The sequence below is a fragment of the Pelophylax lessonae genome (genome assembly GCF_965119305.1).
Source record: "Pelophylax lessonae genome assembly, chromosome: 1".
Taxonomy (NCBI): domain Eukaryota; kingdom Metazoa; phylum Chordata; class Amphibia; order Anura; family Ranidae; genus Pelophylax; species Pelophylax lessonae.
The window spans coordinates 273,596,089-273,623,049 of record NC_138768.1 but is presented as its reverse complement, the minus strand read 5'-3'; the positions used below and the strand labels follow the sequence as shown (position 1 = coordinate 273,623,049).

Sequence of the window (26,961 nt, the reverse complement as noted above, 5' to 3'; positions counted from 1 at the left end):
AAAAATCACAGTTGGAAAAAGTCAAGACTTGGAGTTGCTCCTCTTACTGCACTGCCTTAGGAACTGGTCTACATGTGCCATTAAGATCAATACAGCCCAGGGTGTTGTAAACCAAATAAGAATCTCATGTATTTATAACAAATGGTGGTGTGATAGGAATGGTGGTTAATGGTAGGATTTCTTAAAAGGGATGCTACTGCATCAGGACTAAAACATGCACAGTTGCAAAACACGGTGACAACGTCTCTTAAGCGCCAGCTGCAATGGTAAGTATAATTTATACACAGGCTGTCCCATCACCATCTGCAAAATTAAAAAGATGGTCCTAAAGTCTGTTTTGCAGCTGCTAACCATTGCAAGTATACATCTAACAGCTAGAATGCAAACGTAAGTCATTTTTTTTATTTTTGAATCCGGTTCCTTGCTGATCTTTGTAGATTACCTGACAGTATCATCAACAGAGTTGTCCTTTACCATTGGCCTATATTATTATGGTTGAACTTCTTGACCCATGAAACCTGTCACCATGGCTGATGAAGCAGGAATGAGACAACACTGGAGCAAACAGGCTCCGCCACTAACGATTCTCCATACAACACAAAACTCTTTTTTTTTTTCTTCTGCCAAGCCCTGCACGTTTTTTTTAACATAAAAAGCAGAACATTTTTAGGACATTTTCAAAAAAGTGCTTGACTATTTATGTTTGTAAAGAAACAAAAAAAAATACACTGGAAACAAATATAACACTGGCTATTTATTTTGCAAAAAAAGAGAAGGAAAATTAAAAGAAACGTTCAGCTTCTGAGTATTTACATTGACAAAGACTTTATGTGCTAAAAAAAAAACATTCTGGGCAGGTCTGCCATTTTTGTTTTCTTTAAACTGGAGTAGTGCGGTATTAAAGAAGCATCAATGGAGCAATATGAACAATAAAGTTGCCTTTATTTATGGCAACGGGCGCTAAAAGGTTTGGCCTGAAATGCATTGGCCTACCATAAAGATGCAGAGTTCCCCTATTCTAAGGAAGCTGGGCCGCTAATTCTGGATGTCTGTGTGAAGTGTGTGTAAATAAGTTGAGACTGTGTAAAGCACATCCACTTAGTATGTAAATTATTCCCCTTACAGCTTCATGTGTACCCTAATTCACTTGGTGTCCTCCTGAGAACACAATACCCCTAAAAACAGTGTATGACTCCTCTGCCAAGGGCTCAATTCCTCAGGGTCTGTGAGGCCTGCAACACACTACGTACCTGTTACACGGCTTTGCCAGAGTGCCTTGCAGGCTTCTTTGCCCCTTAAGGCTAATGACACTACAATTTCAAAAAGAAATATCTACTGGCGAAAGGGAAATAAAGGTTCTGAATGGATCATTTGTGGTTTTTTTTCTCTTTATGGAAAAGGAATGTTTTTTTCATCAATAAGTGCTTGCGTGGTTTATCTACAGATCCTTAAGCTGGCCTTACAACGGTAGATATTTGTTCAAAAACTCACATTTTCAGAACATTTGTTTGATTATCTAAGAGTTAAAGGGGTCGTTTCACCAATCGTTTTGAGCAGAGGAAGCAAAAAAATGAAAGCATGAGGATGGAAAGTTTGTATCAAATCTAACGGTAATGAATAAATGTCTTTTTGTTATATTGGCTCCCGTCCAAGAAAAATCTTAGTGTTATGCGCATGCAGTTGTCAAAGTGCAGATTGTCAATCGAAAAATGAGACATTGACAAGGTACGTCAATGAAGTTGCTCAAAATTAGTCGAGTCCATGAAAGCACAATCGATTGCTTGCAAAAACTTACAAAGATTTTGATTCCTTCTCATCTAAAAGTTTGAACGAAAGTCTACAAGTGTAAGGCCAGCCTAACCCTCCGAAAATTCTGACAAAGTCAGCAGAGACTGTAAGATGGATGGTAAGTTTACCGCAGTTACTTTATGCCTGAAGAATAGCAGGGGGAGAGTTATTCAAATACATCTGAGACCATAGCTTACCCAGGGTGGACTCCTGCAGTAGGGAGGGGCATTAATTGATAAGTATATCTTGCTGGGGGTGGGCTACCACCAATCCCTCTCCTGAATGCCAGTTGTATTCATTAACTATCTTTTTTTTCTGTCTATAGCTTCTTTTGAAAGATTTCTCCCGATTTCTTGCTGTGGTGGCAGTGTAGTCACTGAAGCAGGAATTAAGGGATATCTGTCAGATAGGGAAATAAGCATAAAATAAATTTTTTTGGCTGAGCTGTTGCCAGTTTTTTTGCACGTTACTGTTCATTCCTATGCATCTTCTTATAGGACAGCCCAATAATTTGAATGGGCTGCCCTATGCATGAGAAACGTGAAAAAAGGTTCCAGCACAATTTTTTAAACTCTGCCAAACCAAAACACAGAGTACTGTAGTACCATGCACTTTGGCGGGTACGAACACGTCTACATTTGCTAGATTTATGGCAATACTATTAGGATCTAATTGCACCTGCTGGCTTCTGCAAAAGGGCAACGTGTTTTGGTGCAGTGCGGGAAAACATGTGATTTTGCACGCGTTACCTTACCGCACCTGATGTGATCAAGATTTTAGTCCTAACTAAACTTTCACAAAAACTTTCAGGTAAATATTTTCTTTTCTAGCCACAAAGGATATAAACCCAAATGCAATGAATGCTTTGGAAATCCAGTTATTGCCTCAAAAAATAGCAGTTATATCATCACTGGGAAGCACATAGTCCGTGCAGAGAGCACTGCTGTGGGAGGGTCCCAGTAGGCTCCACCCACTACAGGCTGCCTGCAGAAAACTACTGGAGGGGCGGAGACAAGACCAGTCACTTTGCACATGGAGAAAGAGCAGCAATGACCAGTCCTTTTTGAAATACACAAAGCACACCAAGGTTCAAGTTAGTAGATGTATATTAGGAGCTGTGCCAGACATATATTAAACAATCTATCACAGTAATACAGTCCATGGACAATCGAATGGAGTGGAACTGCAGGTAGAAAGAAAGGACCCGATCCAATCAGCCAATCACCAGTGAATAGTGAGAGAGATGAGTTACACCCTGTGCTGACACCTGTAGCCTCTTACCGGAACTTTTGATCCTCCTGTCACAGAGTGGTCAAACAGGCATAAGAGCAAACAGCGCACGGCGTAAATGATGGTTCCTAGTCACATTCCTTAGCAGGGAGAGAGAACTTCACAATTCAGAGATGTACAATGCCTTCACAGGACCCCACAGAAGTGACTTTCACATGCAGGCTCAGAAAAAAGTTAGAGGGGCAACCAATCGTGAAGTACATCGAGGCACATAAATTTATTAAGAAGTAATGCACTTACATAGTAGACATCATATAACAGCATCAATGGATAAAACCACGGTATGTAGCGTGCTCAGCTCCGATACGTCCGCCTTACGCGTATCGTCAAACATCTATGACATCTTCAGAGGCGTGGTATAGCGGTGTGAGCACGCATTTAAATGAGCTGGCGCCCGGAAGTGTCCACATGGTTCTGGTATTTAGACAATGTTTCCTTATCCAGGAGTTCAGTTACCACTCTGATGTTAAACATATTTTGCTAGCAGTGCTCAACAACAAACCTAATAATAGAAGGAAATGTGTAACCTTCTCTCCCAGGAATAACAAGATGTATTTTTTCAGTCTAACAACCAATAATGATCAGGGTAATAACAGTTCTATTTAATCCACAGTAAGCAGATTTCAGATCAGTTAAGTACTAATTTGTCTTTTCTTTGTCTTCTAACAACCCTGTTAATGTTCAAAGGAGGATTTTTAAGCATCCAACCTCTGGGTGTTCTGTTGTTTCCCTACTTCTCTCCTGCCTTCCCACAATGCCCTGCTACCACTCCAGAGAGGCTCCCTATCTCGTTGTGTGCAGCATTCTGTCAGGCCACTTCTTAACTGTTTGGACAACTTGTTAAGCAGCGCAGAGGGCATCGTCAAACAAGTGCTTTATGCACAGTAATTTGCAGTCTGTCTGCCTGCTCTGCATTATAAAGCAGCAGAGTGGAGGGGGTGGCAAGTCTCTTAACTCAGTCTTAAGTAAGGATCTGCATAAAACATGCTTTAGGCAAGTCCAACTAGCTAAAAAGTTTACCGATACTACAAACATGCTTGCCAAGTAAAGATTTTTGAAGTATCCAGAAACTTAATGCATTTAGGCTTCTAGATGTGCGAAAGGCAACTTGCTGAAGTTCAAACTGAGCATCAGAATGTTGAAGAAAGGGGATAAAAGTGACTTTGAATGTGACATAGATACTGGTGCCAAATGGGCTGGAATGAGTATTTCAGAAACTGCTGATCTACTGGGATTTTCACACACAACCATCTCTAGGGTTTATAGAGAATGGCCTGAAAAAGAAAAATATCCAGTGAGTGGCAGAATATCCAGTGAGCGGCAGTTGTGTGGACGAAAATACCTTGTTGATGTCAGAGGTCAGAGGAGAATAGACAGACTGGTTTGAGATGATAGAAAGGCAACAGTAACTCAAATAATCACTCGTTACAACCAATGTAACAGCAGCAGAAGACTACACCGGGTGCCACTCCTGTCAGATAAGAACAGGAAACAGGCTACAATTTGCACAGGCTCACCAAAATTGTAAAATAGAAGATTGGGAAAACGCTGCCTGTTCTGATGAGTCTCGATTTCAGCTGCGACATTCAGATGGTAGGGTCAGAATTTGGCTTAAACAACATGAAAGCATAAATCAATCCTGCCTTGAATCAATGGTTCAGGCTGGTGGTGGTGTAACAGTGTGTGAGATATTTGCTTGGCACACTTTGGGCCCCTTAGTACCAATTGAACATCGTTTAAACGCCATGGCTTACCTGAGTATTGTTGATGACCATGTCCATCCTTTTATAACTACAGTGTACCCATCTTCTGATGACTACTTCCAGCTTGATAATGCACCATGTCACAAAGCTCAAATCATCTCAAACTGGTTTCTTGAACATGACAATGAGTTCACTGTACTCCAATGGCCTCCACAGTCACCGGATCTCAATCCAATAGAGCACCTTAGAGATGTAGTAGAACAGGAGATTCGGATCATGGATATGCAGCCGACAAATCTGCAGCAACTGTGTGATGCTATCATGTCAGTATGGACCAAAATCTCTGAGGAATGTTTCCAACACCTTGTTGAATCTATGCCACGAAGAATTAAGGCAGTTCTGAAGGCAAAAGGGTGTCCAACCCGGTACTAGCAAGGTGTACCTAATAAAGTGGTTGGCGAGTTTATATAGTTACATAGTTAGTCGACTTGAAAAAAAGTCCATCTAGTTCAACCAATAACTTTTTTTTTAAAAACAAATACAATCCCATATACACAATCCTTTACCCACAGTTGATTCAGAGGAAGGTAAAAAACCCCAGCAAAGCATGATCCAATTTGCTCCAGCAGGGGAAAAAAATTCCTTCCTGATCCCCCGAGAGGCAATCGGATATTCCCTGGATCAACTTTACTTATAAATGTGAGTATCCAGTTATATTATGTACATTTAAGAAAGAATCCAGGCCTTTTTTAAAGCAATCTACTGAGCTGGCCAGAACTACCTCTAGAGGGAGTCTATTCCACATGTTCACAGCTCTTACTGTGAAGAAACCTTTCCATATTTGGAGATGAAATCTCTTTTCCTCTAGGCGTAAAAAGCGCCCCTTGTCCTCTGTGATAACCCTAAAGTGAATAGCTCAACATTCACTATATGGACCCTTTACGCATTTGTACATGTTGATAAATTCCCATCCTAATATCCTCTTCTCAAGAGGCAATAAATTCTGTTCCTATAATCAAGCCAAACAGCTGAGCTCCTCCATGCCTCTTATTAGTTTCGTTGCCCTTTTCTGCACTTTCTCCAGTTCCCTGATATCCTTTTTGATATCTGGTGCTCAAAACTGAACTGCATATTCCAGATAAGGTCCTACTAATGATTTGTACAGGGGCAAAATTATATCTCTCTCTTTCTCTGGAGTCCATATCTCTCTTAATACAAGTAAGAACTTTGCTTGCTTTGGAAACTGCAGCTTAGCATTGCATGCTATTTTTTATTTTATTTTTTTAAAACAAGGATTGCTTTTTATTGAATATATATGGTACAATAATAGCAGGTACAAAAGTAAATCATAGAAGAATAAAAGCCCCAAGAACCATCACTGCGATAACCATGGCTGCCAGATCTTGTCATACTTCTTAGGGCAATTTGTACTGATATAGGTCAGTTTATACAAGGCTAGAGCTGCATTTATGGTAGCTTCCCAAGAGGCTAAGGAAGGGGGGAGGGGAGGTCCACCTAAGAAGAATTTCTTTCTTAGCATAATAAAGTAAGTAGGAAACTAAGAGTTTAGTGTATCTCGGCCTTTGTTCATCACCATTAATTCCCAATAATGCCAACTCTGGGGGCATTGGGAGGGACAGTTTAGGTGGATGTTAATGAGGTCAAAAACCTCCATCCAGAACTGGGCCACTCTAGGACAGGACCAAAACATATGGAAGAAAGTGCCAGTAGAGGAGTGACATTGAGTACAGTCTGAAGATCTGTTTGTGTATATTTGATGCAGTCTAGGAGGCATGTAGTACGACCTATGTGTTTGAATCAGTTTGTCTCTGGAAGAAATTACTCATTTAGAGTTAGCCTCAAAGCATTCCTCTCACGTTTCCCAATCCAAATTAGGAATATCTGCACTCTATCGCTCCCATAGTCTATCTATTTTAGGGGAGTCTATACTCAACAGAGCTAGATATAGTGCTGAGAGAGGTCTAGAGAGTTGTTCCTGTGTGAGAAGATCTTAAGTTGGGTCTGAAGCTAAATTGAGAGAGCCAGAGAACTATGATCAAGCTGCATGTCCCATTTGACAGTATCAAAAGTGCATTCAGGGAGGTAAACCAAATTTGTGTGAGAAGTCATGAAAGGACAGCAAGGTACCCCCTGGCATAACATCACAAAGCATCTTCACCCGATATCTAGCCCACAATTGAGGATCAGGAATTGTCCTAACGTAAATCAGTAAGGGATTACCCCATAGGGGCAGTAGGGAGACCATTGATTGGGTTGTAGTAAATGTCTTCTAGCCACCAACCAGACTCTAAGTGTTAGTCTGGTAGGGCGCGGGAGGAAATCATAGGCTCTAGGGCCACGATAAACCAGTTCAGTGAGGAAAGCATACTATTATTAAGCTTAGGATCCACCAAAACCCCCAGATCCTTCTCCACCATTGATTCCCCCAGTTGTACCCCCCCTAGTATGTATGATGCATGCATATTCTTACCCCCCACGTGCATAACTTTACATTTATCTACATTAAACTTAATTTGCCACAGTCGCCCAAATGAAACAGTGCATTGAGGTCGGCTTGTAAGTTGGAGAAATCCTGTAAGGATGTTATTCCACTGCATAGCTTTTTGTCATCTGTAAAGACTAAAATGGTATTTTTAATCCCAGGTTTCACAGATGGATGGTGGCTGTAGTTATAATTATAAAGTGTTTCACAGATGGCCTCTGCTTCTTTAGACAGAAATGGTAACAATCATATAAAACATATATTATGTCACCCTGCTATGGGCGTAACCAGATCCCATGAGACTGCAGGGGATCAGATGGACTGGAATATCTAATATTCCTAGGGAACCCGCCTCCTCATTCTCTCCCTTTCAGTCTAACAGTGCAGGAAAAGAATGACCTCGGCCTTTAGTCATTCAGAATGCCTGAAGGCCGCAGTTTTTCTGTGCCTGTGGCACTCCTGCCTTAAAATTATGTTTACAACTAGGCTCTATATTCACTAGACAGCAACAAGATGGGACATGGCCACTCAATTCTACTCATTGGGAAACAACACTGCATTCCAACATAGAGAGCAACACAACAAATAACAGTATATCGTAAGCTGCTGTTCCTAGAAGTCATTGTGCAGAGTTGGTGGGCTCTTCAGTAACTCGTCCACATGAAATTGGCTCTCTGGAAGCTGTGTGCACCACATCACACTCAGCAGCAGTAACTGAGACCCCTGAAGCCCATGGAGAGTATCTAAATCAGTAGGTCTTCTGTTGGATTAGGTTTCTGCCAACAAGAAGTGTGTCTGCTGCAATGCCCTACAATGAAAATTCAGAGGCGCACAGTACGGAGAAGAAAAATTACAGAAATTTTCCATTAGAGAATCACAGGTAGAAGCAGATGGGACAGAAATGGGTGAGGCTGGAGTTCTTTAATCATAAGCATGCTTCAATTATTTTGGTTGATCCTTTGTCTGAAAGCAAGAAAGTACTACATTTGCCAGTGTGCTGAAGAATCCCCGAATGCTGATTATTGTATGTTGAACAAAGGTCTGCTACCCCTGAACCTAAAGGTCCCTAACCCCCAGTGGTTCCTGCCTATTTAGACAGATTGGGATTGATTTACTAAAACTAGCGAGTGCAAGATCTGGTGCAACTCTGCGAAGAAACCAATCAGCTTCTAGGTTTCAGCTGAACTCGCACGTTTTTAAACCAGCATTTCAATTTGACTTCAGGGGCAATTTGAAAGACATTTGTGCGGCTTTATGCACAGATGTCTATTTAATCACCCCCAAAGTCACCAAAAGTAGTGCAGGAACTACATTTTGGAATAATTTCTGCGCCACAAAGTCGGTGTCGCTATAATTCAGACGGTGCCGTTGCCGGCAACTGGCTCTGATTTGACATGTCAAATCGGCTCGATGTGAATGGGGGATTATTGTCAAAGTTCAATTGACTAAGCTGAAGTTAGTAGCTGATTGGCTACTATGCACACTTGCACCAGATTTTGCACTCTCCAGTTTTATCAAATCAACCTTTTAGTATATATGCTACATTAGATCTGAAATTCCAGTAGCCCCTTTAACACTGCTTCCTGCCTCCTCATCGCTGTGATATGGTAAATTATGGACCATTCGCATAGAAAGTGGGACTACTATTCCCCCCCCCCCCCCCAAGTTAATTAGCACTTCTACAATAGGCATGTTCCCCTTGTTTAGTGGTCATTGGTTATGCTAAGAGCAGAAAATAGATTTTTGTGAAATCTATTTTGTGTTACCCCATTAGTCTTTCTGTCCAAAGCTGGGATCTGTGTAATCTGCCATCAAATCCCATGATAAAGTAATACCAAGCATACCAAGCGTGTCACAAGAAAGATACATGTATACACATGGCCATATGTATTTTACATATTCAATGTGTTATTTGTAGTGTTGCAGTGTATATCTTTATGTCTTTATTAAGAATGATGATACGCATACTGCTGTGAAGTATGCTATTAACATGTTGCAGTGAGTGCTTCTATTAATGCCCATTTACTTCTTTGCTTTTGCCCGTGGCATAACATGATTTTTACTGTAGGGAAACAGTTACAATCAAAAATAATTCATGTCTATATAGCCCCGTTCTTTAGGGGGCACCTTGGCAAAATACTTAAAAGTTTCCTCCAAATTGCACAACAATTGTCAACAAGCCAGTAGGTGAATTAAGCCCACCTTTTTTGTTACACAAAGGCACAGGTTTTTATTGTGCAGCACTACAACCTTGGGCACCATGAGGGCCAGCTACCAGCAACCCAACAACCAATGATGTCAGATTGGTAAGAATGATGTCATACGCCTGAGGATGTGATTGTTTGCCCCTTCCCTGCCCCTCCCCATCAGCACTGGGGTCAGATCAACTGAAAAAGGGACAGAAAGTGATGGAAAAGAGAAACTCCGGAATACTAGTCAGTACAGGTGTCTAAAGGTATAGTGCTTTGTAAAAATAAATCCCCTTAAATGTTGAGTGTGTCCTACGTGTGTAAATGCTGCTGCATTGCATAAAAATATTCATTAAATGTTTTACATTTTAGAAAGGGGTGCCTGGAAACTGGCCAAACTTTAAAAGGGTCACTTGGGTTGAGAAACACTGATGTAGCCTATTCAAATCACCATTCTGTGTGGAACTATTTTTTCTTCTATTGTAATGCAAATTAAAAATGCCTTTAGGTATAGGCATATGATCCTATCCTCTTACAAAAGCACAAAAAACTAACAGCACTCATCAATTCAAGTAAATGTTTGTGAAAACAAATGAAAAAACATTTGTTAGAAAGTGAATCACACCTATCATGGGAGAATTATGTAGGAGACCAATAATAACCTCTCCTTTTAAAAAGACAGTTCCTAGGTTTTCATGCTGATGCATTGGCTTCTGTGTCACCAACCCCAAACAAGTATAGCAATAAAAAATTCCAGACACTACATGCTTGGTTTGGTACTCAAATCTATTAAAACTATACACACTCTGGCAATTAGCATTTTCAAAATTCATGGCAACCTTTGTAATTATCTTATGACAGATTTAGGCCCCATGCACACTGGATGTTTTTTCAGCTGCTCCTAGGGGTGTCTGGCGTTTTCTTTCCTGGATGTAAAGCCTCGCACACACGCTACGAATTTCCGCCGACCGGTCGTCCGTCTTTTGTCCAGAGTGCGTGTCCGTTGGTTGGAATGTGCTCTAGACTGCACACGAATTTTCCCGTACAATAGAATTCTACTTCAGAAGTGATGTCATGTGTTGGATTGCTTTCTATGTGTTCTTTCATCTCTGAGCATGCCTAGTCTTGCTCATAAGATTTTTCCCCGTCAAAATCTGTACTAATGAGACGAAAATCAGACGTGTGTTGACGGAGGACAAACATTTTATAGCCTGCACATCAGGATTTTGTCAGCCGAAAAGTCGGAGTCGGCTGTCGAAAGCACCATATTAACAATCCGAAAATCGGCAGATCGGTCGTCGGACGAAATTTCCCTTCCGAATTTCTTATCGTGTGTACGGGGCTTTAGCCTATGTATCTGTGCACACAAAGACTTTTAGTAGTGGCAGAGGCATTTAGAGGCAGGAAAGAAAAAACGCACTGCCAGTGCATCCAGGAGCAGCAGGGTTTTGGCAGTAAAAAAAAAAAAAAGCTTGACGCTTCTAAATGTGTCTAAAAATGCGTTATCGCTAGGCATGTTTAGCCCTTGAGTGTTCATTTTTTTCAATGGCCAAAAATAAATGATTATTGCCCAAGCGTTTGATGCCCGTAAACGTGCCTAAATGTGTTCCACACTTACAAGCGTCAGGTGTTTTTTTTTCTGCTAAAATGCCAAGACGGAAGGCTTTTAGGAAAGTTTCCAAAACATCCTGAGTGCATGAGGCCTTACTTTAACCACTTGCCTACAGTGCACTTTCACCCCCTTCCTGCCCAGACTGATTTTCAGCTTTCAGCGCTCTAACACTTTGAATGACAATTACTCAGTCATGCAACACTGTACCCATAAAAAATTTGTGTCCTTTTTTTCACACAAATAGAGCTTTCTTTTGATGGTATTTAATCACTACTGGGTTTTTTTATTTTTTGTGCTATAAATAAAAAAAGACTGAAAATATTGTGAAAAAACGCATTTTTCTTTGTTTCTGTCATAAAATTTTTCTTCACAAATTTTGGCCAAAATTTATACTGCTACTTATCTTTGGTAAAAATAACCCAAGTAAGTGTATATTATTTGGTCTTTGTGAAAGTTATAGAGTCCACAAGCTATGGTGCGAATCATTGAAAATTGATCACACTTGACCACACCTGATGTACTGAAGGCCTATCTCATTTCTTGAGACACTAAAAAGTCAGGAAAGTACAAATACCCCCCAAATGACCCCTTTTTGGAAAGTAGACATTCCAATGTATTTAATAAGGGGCATGGTGAGTTTTTTGAAGTTGTAATTTTTTCCCACAACTCTTTGCAATATGAAGATTTTTTTTTTTTTTTTACAAATTGACGTATTAACAGGTTATTTCTCTCACACAGCATATGTATACTTGCAACTACACCCCAAAACACATTCTACTACTCCTCCTGAGTATGGCGATACCACATGTGTGAGACTTTTTCACAGCCTGGCCACATACAGAGGCCTAACATCCAAGTAGCACTGTCCGGCATTCTAGGAGCACAAATTACACATATAATTTCCTGACAACCTATCGCACTTTTGAAGGCCCTGGAGCACCAGGACAATGGAAACCCCCATAAAATGACCCCATTTTGGAAAGCAAACAGCCCAACGTATAATTTTTGAGGCATAATGAGTCTTTTGAATATGTCATTTTTTTCCACAAGTTTTTGGAAAATGTGGAATGAAAACACATTTTTTTTACACAAAGCTGTCCATTTATGCAATATTTCTAACACATAGCATGTACATAGCAAAAATTGCACCCCAAAATACATTCTGCTATTCCTCCTGAGTATGGCGATACCACATGTGTAACACTTTTTCACAGCCTGGCCACATACATAGGCCTAACAAAGTTGTCCATTTATCCACTTTAAGACTGGGCCTATTTTTGATGTTTGATTTATTTTTGGTGTTTACAAGCTAAAATAATTTTTTTTGCTAGAAAACTACTTAGAACCCCCAAACATTATATATTTTTTTTTAGCAGAGACCCTAGAGAATAAAATGGAGATCGTTGAAATATTTTTTATCACACCATATTTGCGCAGCAGTCTTCCGAATGCAATTTTTTTGAAAAAAAAATCACTTTTTTGAACTAAAAAATAAGAAAACAGTAAATTTAGCCCAATTTTTTTCCATAATGTGAAAGATAATGTTACGCAGAGTAATTAGATACCCAACATGTCATGCTTCAAAATTGCGCATGCTCACAGAATGGCGCCAAACATTGGTACTTAAAAATCCCCATAGGCAACATTTTAAAAATTTCTGCAGGTTACCAGCTTAGAGTTACAGAGGAGGTCTAGGGCTCAAATTATTGCTCTCGCTCTAACGATCGCGGAGATACCTCACATGTATGGTTTGAACACCGTTTACATATGTGGGCGGGACTTGCGTATGCGTTTGCTTCTGCGCGCGAGCTAACGGGGACAGGGCGCTTTAATTTTTTTTTTCCTATTTATTTTATTTATTATTTTGCCCTCACTCGACTTCCTGTCTCTGAGGATCCGGGACCGGATAGTTTTCCCCGCTGCCGGCGGGTCCGGTAAGCTGGGAAAACGTCTGGGACGTGGCAGGAGGAGGGGGGGCACCTCTTCCTCTGCACCGTAAGGGTAATTCCGCGGCGAATCCGCCACTGGGACCACCCTTATCTGAAAGCCGACCGCCCGCCGTTTCAAAAAATACCGGGGTTATGGCAGCTATCTGCTGCCATAACCCCAGTATTTAGCTTTTAATGGCCGACGCATATAGTCGTTAGGCGGTCGGTAAGTGATTGCATGTATATGGCAAACAGGTGACGATGACTGATGGGGTGACAGGTGACGATGACTGATGGGGTGACAGGTGACGATGACTGATGGGGTGACAGGTGACAATGACTGATGGGGTGACAGGTGACGATGACTGATGGGGTGACAGGTGACGATGACTGATGGGGTGACAGGTGACGATGATTGATGAGGTGACAGGTGACGATGATTGATGAGGTGACAAGTGACGATGATTGATGGGGTGACAGATGACAATCACTGACGGGGTGACAAGTGACGATGATTGATGGGGTGACAAGTGACGATCACTGATGGGGTGACAAGTGACGATGATTGATAGGGTGACAGATGACGATGACTGATGGGGTGACAGGTGACGGTGATTGATGGGGTGACAGGTAACGGCGATGGTCACTGATGGGTGACAGGTGACGGGCGATGGTGCACGGCGGTACTGATGGCAGTCTCTGGTGACCGGGCTCCTGTGTTCCTCCTATTTAGTCCATCCCCCACACAGTTAGTAAAGCACACCCTAGGGACACATTTAACCCTTTGATCGCCCCTGGTGTTAACCCCTTCCCTGCCAGTGTCATTAGTACAGTAACAATACATATTTTTAGCACTGATTACTGTAGTAATGTCACTGGTCCCCCAAAAGCATCAAAAATGTTAGTTAGGTGTCTGATCTGTCCGCCGCAATGTCGCAGTCCTGCTAAAAATCACTGATCGCCGCTATTACTAGTAAAAAAATAAATAAATATATAAAAATGACATAAATCTTTCCCCTCGTTTGTAGACACGATAACGTTTGCGAAAACCATCAATATTCTCTTATTGGGATTTTTTCCCCACAAATTTGTAGCAGAATACAAATTGGCCTAAAATGATAAAAAAATTAGATTTTTCCATTTTTTTATTGGGAAAGTTATATGGCAGAAAGTGAAAAATATTGTTTTTTTTTTTTTTTTTTTTTTCAGAATTGTCGCTCTTTTCTTGTTTAAAGTGCAAAAAATAAAAATCGCACAGGTGATCAAATACCACCAAAAGAAAGCTGTGGGGAAAAAAAGGACATTAATTTTCTTTGGGTACAGCATCGCACGACTGTGCAATTGTCAGATAACGCAGTGCCAAATTGCAAAAAAATGGCCTGGTCATTAGGGGGAAAACATTCTGGGCCATAAGTGGTAATAGCAGAAATAAACCCACCAATTTAACTGTTTCCCAAAATGGTTGCATGCAAGGCCTGCCTTGAATGATAACTGTTACTGTTACTAGTGTGCTTACGTTAACTCTCAACCGAACTGTCAAGCCATTAAATGGCTGGTGTCATAGCTGATGACATGTGCAGTAGCACAGCAACTGTAGATCTAACTGAGGCTAAGATGGCAGCTTCCTCGACTATAAATGATAGCAGGGTTTAGTTCCGCTTTAAGAAAGATGGCAAATATATAGCAATGAATGCTTCTGTTAAAGGTGTAGTGTGGGAAACAAAAAAAAAAAAAAAAACAACTCACATACTCATCTCTATGGCTGCAGCATCGCGTCCCCTGCTGGCTCTAAGCCCAAAAATCACATGACCGCTGATCGCTCAGTTCTCTGGTCTGCTCTGAGCAGAGAGCGGTGACTTTCATGTCACCACTCTCTGCTCTGCCCCTCCAACTCTCACAGAAGTGACCAGCTCAGGATCTCAGTGGAGCACTGAGAGGCTGAGCCAGCTCCCGGTCAGGCATCTGGGTGGATCTGAAACCCATTATTGTTGGGATACGTCCAGAGACTGGCGTGGCTCTGTAACGTTTACACCGGCTGATTCACACAAGTGCAAAAGCAAGTGCACGCCTGTGACCCAAATGAGAAGTATGACCAAACAAGCTTTGGCCATACTTCTCTTTTAAATGTGATGGCAGGTGTAGTGCAGTGACTGTTGCTATTTAGAATGATGGTAAGCACTCTGCAGCAAATCTCGTCAATAGGAAGGTAGACAGGTATATTGCATTGACAGTTACCACTTGGAATGATAGAAGGCATGTCTGTCCCCAGTTTTAGGGCCAGATTAATGTAGACAGGGCATCCCATGCTGGCTGAGAAACAGCCTGGTGGCTCGGATATCGACGTCCCCTGCTGGACGATCTCACTGCCGCTCCTGTTGCTGTTCAGTGGAGGAGAGGCAGTGCCAAAAATGTACTGTGTATAGGGCTGAGACCGGTAGGTGAGTACATGGGGGAGGTGGTCTGTTTGTTCACAGGTGAGGGTAGTGAGGGAGCAGGGGTCAGAGCTGATGCAGCTGTATGGAGAGATGGAGAGTTTAGCTGTTGTGGGGAAGGGCTAAGAGGCGGCTGCAGAGATAATCTGTGAGAGAGGGGTGCAGAGGTGAGCTATAGATGTGGTGGGAGAAGTGTCCTCTGTGCATAGCAAACCTCTGAACCCTGCCCAGCAGTCTATTCCTAACACCCGCCTGTATATTATGTAGTCCTGTGTCCAGTGCTCTGTGTATTATGTAGTCCTGTGCCCAGCGCTCTGTGTATTATGTAGTCCTGTGCCCAGCGCTCTTTGTATTATGTAGTCCTGTGCCCAGCGCTCTGTGTATTATGTAGTCCTGTGCCCAGCGCTCTTTGTATTATGTAGTCCTGTGCCCAGCGCTCTGTGTATTATGTAGTCCTGTGCCCAGCGCTCTGTGTATTATGTAGTCCTGTGCCCAGCGCTCTGTGTATTATGTAGTCCTGTGCCCAGCGCTCTGTGTATTATGTAGTCCTGTGCCCAGCGCTCTGTGTATTATGCAGTCCTGTGCCCAGCGCTCTGTGTATTATGCAGTCCTGTGCCCAGTGCTCTGTAGTATGCAGTCCTATGCCATTTGCCATTTAAAAAAAATAAAAAATATGTCACCAGGTTTCATTTTAAAAATCTGGTCACCTTAACTTAGAATAATGGTAGACATGGTGCAATGATTGTCTCCAATAAGAAAGATGGTAGGTATACTGCAGCCTCTGTTTATGGCAATGGCAATCCTGAGTCTTTGCTCTCACTTAGTGCTGGCGACAGGGTTGCTGTATATCTCCTTGTCCTTATTACTAAGTATAGAAGCTAGTCAGGAAATTCTTGTCCTTAGTACATTATCACAATGGACATTAAGTGTGCCACAGTGAGCTTTCTATTTACGAATGTGATAACAAGACTCATGAAGAAATACACTAGTACACTTTATTAGCTTATTTATGAAAGACATGTATGTTCTGCTGTGAAAGCCTGCCTGGGACTTGTCCCAGGGTTCTTCTGCACTCATGCCGCAGAGAAACAGATGGAATAATATTACTAATATGCTTCTGAATGGTCAGGCCTCCAAAAACCAACACATTATCAGGCAATCCTGCCACCTAGTGGAACTATTTTGCCACCACTCCCAAAGCCAGCCTCTACCTAATAGTACAATGCTGTTTTTGTTATAGGGACAGATACAGTGTAGTATAAATTAACCATTTATTTTGTCATTCGGGAGGTTTCTCTGAAATCTGTACCTGAAAGTCCCTGGCAGACCTAGAATGAACTGGTTGGAATTACAGTAATTCACTAAGCCTTGCAATCTCTAATGAAGAGCCAGAGTCTGTGGTCAGACATGGGGAAGTCTGGACAGGGGAGCACAGCACATCAGCCTTTAAAGTAGACCTGTTAGGAGTGGAATATGCATTTGCTAATCTCCTAAAAATGCTAGTTGATTATCTGTTATGCTAACTCTTCCTTAAAATGTTACTAAACCCACATCATAAAAAACAATCAATAAACATCAATAAACGGTGTATTACATGCTGTTCATACGATGGCTCGTTTCCACTGAGCTTTCTGGTACGGTTCGGTTTGGTACGGTATGCTATTTATGCCGTTTCCATTGTGAATGGTACCCTAATTCCGAACCGTACCACTTTTTTGGGACCCTTTCGTTGGGGTACCAAGCACATTAGTACCGTACCAACAGGGTGGAGCTACACTCTGCAGAACTTTGATTGGTTGACAGAGAATCGTCTATCACAGCTTTCCTGCTACACCACGCCTATAAGGAAAGGGTACTATTGGCAGTGGAAATGCAAGGTGTACCGTTCCGAACCGTACCGTACTGAACCGAACCGTACCGTACCACTCAGTGGAAACGAGGCATTAGTCACTATGAGATTTGTTTTCTGCATTCTGCATAGAATCTGATTGATCCTGCTGTTCTTTATCTTCACTTCTATTCGTGTTCCTAATTCAGTTGGGGATTTAGCAGCTATGGTGGCAACTCTGCACATGCTCAGTTTTCAGTGAGTTTCTATGCTGAGAATTTCCTCCCTATTACATCTAAATAGCCCATGTGAATATTGAGTCATACATGTGGGTATATACACAGTGGAAAATGTCAGCCCACTCCCTTCCTCCTCCACCATACTCACTAACTAGCTAAATACAATGGGGGCGAGATATTACTTGTAGATTGATGGTGGCTTCACCTCCCTGTTATTCTAAGACACAAGCTGAAGGGGCGTGACACAGCCTGTGACTGGCAGAAATCTGCTCACACCATGTTATTTGCACAAAATAATAATGATTTGATTTCAAATGTATATTTGAATGGCAATTTACATTTAAACAACAGTTTATTGATATTAGTTATTTATGTTTACTCTGTATTCCAAAGGCAGTTTTATTTTTTTTAACATGTGACAAGCAGCAGAGGACTACAGGCCCCTCCTGCTTATGTTTCCCTACAGACAGGCAGGGAAAGATCTGGGTCATGTGACAGCTATATATCGATTAGAAAAAAGGTACTTCGATTTTTTAAATGAAAATAATTATAGTGCCATTATCCATATACAGAAAGAGAAGGGACCATGTAAATTAAACAGTGTGTGTTTAGTATCACTGTAATGTTTTCTGAGGCCCAGAGGAGGTATGCAGAACAGGGAACTTAGGGATCATTCACACCATTTCAGTACATCAGGACACACATGTTGATAGGCCAATGGGCTTTCTCAGGCATCAAAGCTCACCAAAAATAAATATCCATGTACCATTCTGGTGGCACAGCACTCTGTAACAAAGGTTTGTTAATTCCCACACATTGCAGAATGAATGGTGCCACATTGCAGCAACAAATATAATGCATGTTGATGTGAACAGTACAGAGTCTCAATAGTGGAAATAGGCCCTTAAAAAAAAAGGGGGGTCAGTGTCTTAAAAATTATTGAAGTTATCCAATCATCATAACTAATATTTTCAGAAGGAGAATCGGGCAAAAAAGTTTCCTTGTTTCTGTTATGACAAGGACCTGTGCTGAAAAAATACACGAGCTCCCATTGCGGACTTCTCCATCTGCAAAAATGAGTTGCCTGGTTCTCAAGCTCCCCTACTGGTTTCAATATTTTTACTGACCTGGAACAAAAAGATCAAAAATTCTGACTTTTCTCTGACCTCTTTTATCTGCACACTTGTTCCAGGTCAGTACCAAAGAAAGTACCGAAGCCAAAGGCCACCAGGCAACATTTTCTTCAGAAGGTCAGTAATAGCAGCTTTTATTTTTATCGTAGTTTCCTAAAATAAGAATCAAAAACCTACATTGCAGAAAACTAAGAGGAACATAAATATTCTGTAAATAATGGTCTGCCTACGGCACACCCTGACACCATAGGGGACAGTGAGAAATGTCTCTACTATTCTCTATCTATGGAATTAGCCATGATGTCTCGTTGCAGGTACAGGTTGTTGCAAGTTACATATTTCTTTACACCTTAACATAATAATTGACAACAAAATAATAATAAATGACCAAAACAAATCTGGTCACAATAATAAATGACATGTACCAACTTATGCTGGCCATACACGCACAGAATTTCAGCCGAAAATGGTCGTTTTAGGAAAGATCGTTCGAAAATCGGGGCGTTAGTGAACACAAGTTTACCGACGATTTCGATCGTGTGCCCGGCTAATGTCGATGGATCCATAGCGAAAAACTTTTATCGTTTCTACTAAAGTTTTTATGTGTATGGTAAAATTGAAACGAAAATAATATTCTGACTCATATTGTGAATGTTATCAAACGATCATTATGATCATGAAAACGATCATGTAAAAGAGTTTATTCTGTAAGTTAGTGGCCAATTCGCTTTCGACCGAAGAATAATCGTTCAGTCTGCAAACGGCCGAAATGCTGTACGTGTATGGCCAGCATTAGTCACAATGCTCATATACACACTTATTAAACTATAAGATCCGCACTTCCAAGATATGACAATACTCACTTCCAAGATATGACGAACACCGCAAAATATTTTTTTTCTTTCCGATTTATACAATGTGGAGCAAAATTGGAAATGGAAATTGAATGTATTAATAGCAACCAGATTGAATAGTTTAAAAGATGAAACGTGACTGGTTGCCACTTTTGCACCAGCTTTTGTAAATCATTTCCATTGCACTACACTGAGCATCTGGGTGTAGACACTATTCCACCTCATAAATGTATCCATCTTTATAATGAGAGAAAATAATTTCAAGTACAAGGACTAATGCCAACTAGTGTAAGGGATGAAGTTACATGATGCTGCTTAGCTTGAAATACCAATATGAAATGACAGAATTTGATAGCATAATAGTTTGTACATCAGACTGGGGCTGGATGGCTTCCATGCACCTCTTTTAATCCTTTCAATTTTCAGTTTAGCATAATAGTTTGAGGCATGACCCATTTTTTTCCTATTAGTATTCTATTTTATTATATACGTCCCCAGTTATCTAGGATTGCAAAGATTATGAAGAAATATAAACACTTACCAGCTCGAAGCTCCGAGAGCACCTCAAATGTTTGATGCATATTTCTCCGAACCATATCCACCGGGTCATTCAGAAGATGTGAAAGTGGAATAATAACGTCACTTTTTAAGATACCTTCCCTGAAATGTGGAACATAAAACTGTGAAACAGAATCTAAACCCTTGCCTTGATGTTACAGTGGTCATATACAATAGGTGCTATACAACATATAAAGGATAAACACAGTGTAATGGTGTACAAATGGTTTATTATGAATAGTAACCATACTAAAATCACCAATACCTTGAATAAGTGAGCATACATCTTCCAGAAAGCACTTTTGTCAACCCATTTGCTGCTACATTGCCAGTACACTAGGCATGCTATTCAAGCAAAGTTACAATAGGAAAATGGATTAACATCAAACAGGAATCCAACACAATGTCTAAGGTCAAGCTTTTACTAAAAATGCTAAGGTGCAGAATGAACTTCTATATATTGTGCCTCCACTGGATTCAAAGACAGAACAGGGTATAATTCACCCTACAAACCTATTTCCTGCCACACATTATGGTTTGCCTACATAGCCCCTCCTTGTGGCTATGCCACTCTGAATCTCCCAAGAAGTATCTTTAACCTAAATATCCCCCATATTTATCTAGTGCTGAAAGATTACATTAAACAGAACACTCATTGGTCCCTTCCCCTGAGGTACTTACAGTCTACTTCCCATAGGCATGCGCAGGGGGCGTGCCGGGTGTGCCTGGGCACACCCTAATCACCCTGTGCAGCGCAGATTCCCCCTGCTGATATTTCACCAATGCCCCCTAACGGGACTCCTTAAAACAAAAAATAGTAAAAAATAAAAAACTACTAACACTGTCCTCTGCCCTGCTGACACCAACCTCTGCCCTTCTGACTCCAACTTCTGCCCTACTGACAAGTCCACTGCTCTACCGATGCCAACCGATGTCCTACTGACAAGTCTGGGGCCCTGCTGACACCAAACTCTGCCCTACTGACAAGTCCACTGCCCTACTGATGCCAACCTCTGCCCTACTGACAAGTCCACTGCTCTACTGACACCATCCACTGCCCTACTGACACCAACCTCTGCCCTACTGACAAGTCCACTGCCCTACTGATGCCAACCTCTGCCCTACTGACAAGTCCACTGCTCTACTGACACCATCCACTGCCCTACTGACACCAACCTCTGCCCTACTGACAAGTCCACTGCCCTACTGATGCCAACCTCTGCCCTACTGACAAGTCCACTGCTCTACTGACACCATCCACTGCCCTACTGACACCAACCTCTGCCCTACTGACAAGTCCACTGCCCTACTGATGCCAACCTCTGCCCTACTGACAAGTCCACTGCTCTACTGACACCATCCACTGCCCTACTGACACCAACCTCTGCCCTACTGACAAGTCCACTGCCCTACTGATGCCAACCTCTGCCCTACTGACAAGTACACTGCTCTACTGACACCATCCACTGCCCTACTGACACCATCCACATTTTAATACATTTGGGGTGCACACCCTAATGCAATAGGCTGATCACACCTATGCTACTTCCCCCACCACACGCATACATATACAGTATAAACAAACAAATTAGGATTGATTTATCAGCATTACATTTTGAGCTGTGGAAGGAACCAGGAACACCCAGAGATAACCCAGCCAACACACAAACTGCACGTATTGTATATGGTATCTAGTAGTAACAGAACAAAGGATCCCAGTGCTGTAAAGAAAGCATGCTAACCATGTAGCCACCATGCTTTTTTCTTCTGCTTGATTCCATTTGCAAAATGAAAGTAATAAACCCAGGGTCAGCAAGCACAGAACAGACGGAGAATACCCAAAAAAGGCAGTAAAGCTGTTCAAATATCTAAAGGATCCCAGTTCAATCCTGCTGAATTCAGACAATGCATGGAAAGAAAACAGTCACATAAGATGAGAGGCTGAGCTCTGGATTAGATGGATAAGAAAGCTTGGGCAGGTCCTGGTATTCTCTACTAGTCCAGCAGCAATGAAAATGCTTGTCAGGATAAAAAAAGAAAAATATTTTGAGTATTTGGCTGTTCCTAATTGTTTATTTAGGATGGGACCAAATAAGGCACTAATTCATATATAGTGACACCGACCTATACTTAAGAACCTTTGGAAGCGGCTTATCCCACATATGGCAGATTCATTTATCAACAGGCGTATAGATTGCTTTATCACATTATCCACCTGGCAATCTCTGTAAACCATTGAAGGAAATCTGCACTTACCAATTACCCTGATATATGATAGGCTTAGGCAGATTTGGCTTAATGAAAAAGTAAAAGCCTGGTTGCAGTTCTGTATTCAACACTAACCAATTTATATTAGTTGTGATACCCTATAAGAAAGGACAGAGCTTCCTGTTTAATGTTGGTGGAGGATTCTTGCACACATTCAGCTTTACAAGGAGCAGGCACCACTTCTTTCTCTGTTCTCCTCCAAAACTTTCCACTTACCATTTCAAAGCTTTTAGGAAGTGAGGTCAACATTCCCCCCATGCTACCTGCTGTAACTAAAACATAATAAATGCAGTTGCATAGTAGTTGATGGCACGTTTAGACATATATGGTGGGATGCCCAAACGTTTTTGGTTCCGCACCTCAGATAAATTATACTATTCTAAATAGATCAGATAAATTATACTATTCTAAATAGACTTCTCTAACAAATCCATCAAAGCTCTAATGAATATGAAAAATGGTGGGTACCTTGGAAGGTTAGCCTGCCTAAATTTCATAAAATCTGGGATCCTTGGCTTACACACAACCTACTGGCAGATTTTAATTGCACTCATCTCCAGATTTAATCTTTTTTCTTTAGTGTACGAGGCCTGACCCCTCATTCTTTCACCTGTTCGTCTTGCCCTGAATTCTTCTAGATTCCCAAGTTAATAACCATAGAAGCTATTCTGCTTTTCTAATTTCTTTAAAGAGGTTGTACACCGAGAAAAAAATTTTTTCTCTTCTTTACATCCTGAAAGAGAAACCCATAATGAGCTAGTATGCATCGCATAGTAGCTCATTATGAAATACTTACCTTAGAACGAGCCCCCGCCGTGCCGTCCGCTTACCTGTATGATGGGCGACATGTATAGTCGCCCGTCTTCCGGGATCGCGGCATCCGGCCATCTGATTGGCCGGAGCCGCGGTGACGTCACTCCCGCGCACGCGCGCGGGAGCCGACGGTCACGGCACGGGGCTCTGAAGGAACGGCACGATCTGCCGTTCCTTCAGAGCGCATGCGCCAGTGACGTCACTGGCTGCATTAAAGGTAAATATCTCCTAAATGGTGCATGTTTAGGAGATATTTACAGTACCTATAGGTAAGCCTTAATATAGGCTTACCTATAGGTACAACTTCCTGAGGAGGGTTTACTTCCTCTTTAACCCACTTTTCAATCAATACAGGGATTGGATAGCCCTAGGATTACTATTTTTGGTCCATATCTAAGTTGCTAAAACAGATTACTTTCCTGTATTATCTTGACTATGGCCCTGCTAGGCCCTGTTACACAATGCTTATCATATGGTGAAAAGAAGGTTTTGTATTATCTCTGTTTATTTTCCTGTAAATGTGGAAATATTGTTTGAAACATCAATACAATTTATTGAAACAAAAAGAAGCTAAATTCTTACCATGTGCCTGGCTAATCAATGCCTCTTCCTCTCATGGTGATAGTTAAGTATATGGCCACCATTTTTGGGTCTTGGTGCAGAGGGACAGAGCTACCACAAGCCTCCTTTAAATGTTAAATTCTCCTCCTATGTTGCTTTTTCTGGTGTCATCCTCAGTGTTACATACCTCTCCTCCATTGCCCCTTCTGACTTGACCCTCGTCTTCTGACTGTCCACTCCCTCTTGCTACCCTGCTCTGCACTAACTCCTCCATGATTTTTTAACCTCAATGTACTCACCTCTGCTGCGCTTACTTCTCTCCTTTTTTCTAATGTTTCCCATCCAACTTTCTTATTGCCTCTGTTAGACCCTTTAGCAATTCAACTTTCTCCAGCAATAAGAATGCATTAAAATTTCAAATCTTCCAACAGAGACAATTGAGTACTGTCCATGATAATTTTATAATTTGCACTAACCTACAATTTTTCAGGACAAGCTTTTGGGGTATGTCCCCTTCATCAAGGTCTAAGTAGTACTGATTCACAAAAGATTTAGAGCCGGTTCACACTACCGTGACCAGAAAGTCGCCCCATGAAGGAGCGACTTTTTAGCGTGACTTTGAAGAGACTTGAAAGCGACTTGTAAGAGACTTGGAAGAGACTTGTGCACTACTTTGAAGAGACTTAAATGATAGGCGACTTTGTCTGTGGGGAATGCCTTGCTAATCTTTTTCTTCTTCCTGGAAAGTCTGATAACAAGTCGCTTGAAATAAGATAAGGATCCTTAGAGGCAACTCCCATTGAAGTCTATGTGCACAAGTCGGATAGAGGTCGTCTTGAAGTAGTACAGGAACCTTTTCTAAAGTCGGAGCGACTTCAGTAGTGCATATTAAGACGGCTCTCATTCATTTACATTGAATTTATGATGACAAGAGACTTGGGGCGACTTGAGGGCACACAAGTCGTGTCCCAAGTCGGAGTAGTGTGAATGGCTCTTAGTAAACTGGTAAAAAAACACAATCTCTACGCCAAAGGAAAAAAAGGAGAAAACCAAACAAACATAAACAAATGTAACTGACAATGGTAATAAGCAGTTACAGTTGTTTATGTTTGTTTGGTTTTCTCTTTTTTTACCTTTGGCTAAAGTGGGGTACACACTAGTAGAAAATCTGCCGAAAATTCCCGTCCGAGGTAAAATCGTACGATTTTCGGCTAGTGTGTACACAACTTTTAGCAGCCGATGCCGACATTTTGAACGAAAAAAAAACGGAGGGACAAACACCAAAATTTTTATCGTCCGTCCCCAGACGACCAATTTTCGTTTAATATGTATGCAGTAAGATCGGATACGAAGGCGCGCGCATGATCTGAAGTTGCTGACAACCCGGAAGTCTAGGAACAAATATCCCAAAAAAAAAAAAAAAATCGGACGAGAAATTTCATGAACATTTATGCACTGTCAACTAAAAACGGTTATGAACGCTGAGCAAGAGAGAGAAAAATCGGAGGATATTTCGTCCGATTTCCGTCAAGTGTGTACAGGCCTTTAGAGATTGTGTTTTTTTTACCAGTTTACTAAATCTTTTGTGAATCAGTACTGCTTGGACCTTGATGAAGGGGACATACCCTGAAAGCTTGTCCTGAAATTGTAGGTTAGTGCAAATAAAAAAAGTATCACGGATAGTACGCAATTGTCTCTATTGCAAGTACACTAATACGGCTACAATCACCTCAAGCAAATCTTCCAACATAAGATGTCAGTACATTAAACTACTGGAGGTCCTGTCAGATGAATGAAAGGACTGAGGGTATCCAATTTATTTCAAACTATTTTTCTATGGCAGTGCCTGGCTGCAATAGTAGAGCCAGAGTCTTGAATCCATTGCAATATGTTGGGTGTGTGAGTTAGAATCTCGGAACATGTGAATGTTTTGTCCCCTCTGCTGTCGGTGATCATCTCCTACTGCCATGTTTGTCCTCATGTCTATACCCTGGTCCCATGTACTGCACCCCTCTGATTTTAATGCCTCTGTCTCACTCCTCCCTCTACATTTTCCTGTTAAAAGCCCCAATGTGTTCCTCTTCTACTCATTTTCCATGTCCCATTTCACATATCCTCTTTGTTCTGCATTGCCTTGATGCAGATGAATGAATAAATAAGATTCTAATGCTTGCTTTGCTTCCCTTGCCTAACTTCATCTCCAGTACCCCGTCTACAGCATAAGATCCTGCCCCTGCTACCAGTAGTTTCCTTCCCCCCGCCATTTACTCTCATATCAACGTTTGGGTCATGTTCTCCACATTACTTCCAGACCAACAGGTCTTTTCAATTCTCATCTCCCAGTGCAACCTTTTAATCCCATGCTACCACTTGAAAGTTTGGAAAGCATACTAAAAAACTACATCACATGGAAATGACCATGTGCATAACTGTCCAAGATCACAACCAGATGCCCTGCTAAACTTTTATATCTACAAACACTATTCAGTTTAATGCACATTCCTTTTAAAGGGAGATATGCCGACTCATTTCCATTTTAACAAGATACAATATCACACAAAGGTCACTAACCTTCCAATATTATGACCAGCCATGATGTGGAAAACTTCAGTTGCCTTTTGTCTGACAGTGGAGTCTTCATCATACAGCAAAGTTTTAAGGCTGTCCATGAAACCTGTATAAGAATAAAATATATAGGAGAATATTAAACCCAAAACATCTGCTGGAGAGATTACATCTTTCATTTGGCCAGTGAGAAAATTAGAGACCCTGGCCAGGATAACAAAGGTATGGGCTGGTCTGGACACTATCCTGTCCAAGTCCCACTAGGGAAATGGAACAAAACGTATGCTAAGTATGACAAATGGAATGTGATGGTAAATACCTTCAGTGGGGACAGACAGCAATATGACTTCTGTCCTTTCCCACCTCTGTACAAAATATGTTTTGGCTGGAGTGGGCTTGAAAACAATAACTAAAATATGAAACAACAACCTTGTAAAATGTGAAAGTCATATCAAAATTATTTTCAAAAAAAGGCTGCAATAATAATTCAGAACACATCCTCACTGACAATACACTATACATCATATGTACACATCCTCACTGACAATACACTATATTTCATACAGTCAGGCCAATAAATATTGGGACATCGACACAATTCTAATCTTTTTGGCTCTATACACCACCACCATGGATTTGAAATGAAACAAACAAGATGTGCTTTAACTGCAGACTTTCAGCTATAATTTGAGGGTAT

The 26,961-nt window shown here is 41.3% G+C and overlaps 1 protein-coding gene across 2 annotated transcripts in view; it reads right to left on the bottom strand.

The window, feature by feature from the left end:
* RSPH14 (radial spoke head 14 homolog) overlaps positions 1-26,961 on the bottom strand; it is a 315,190-nt gene that overhangs the window by 274,625 nt on the left and 13,604 nt on the right. For both annotated transcript variants that reach the window (XM_082243657.1, XM_082243656.1), the window contains exons 3-4: positions 26,271-26,373; positions 20,041-20,159 (exon numbers count right to left, since the gene is read on the bottom strand). In XM_082243657.1, coding sequence (XP_082099783.1) covers positions 20,041-20,159; positions 26,271-26,373 — 222 coding nt within the window. The remainder of the gene's footprint in view (positions 1-20,040; positions 20,160-26,270; positions 26,374-26,961) is intronic.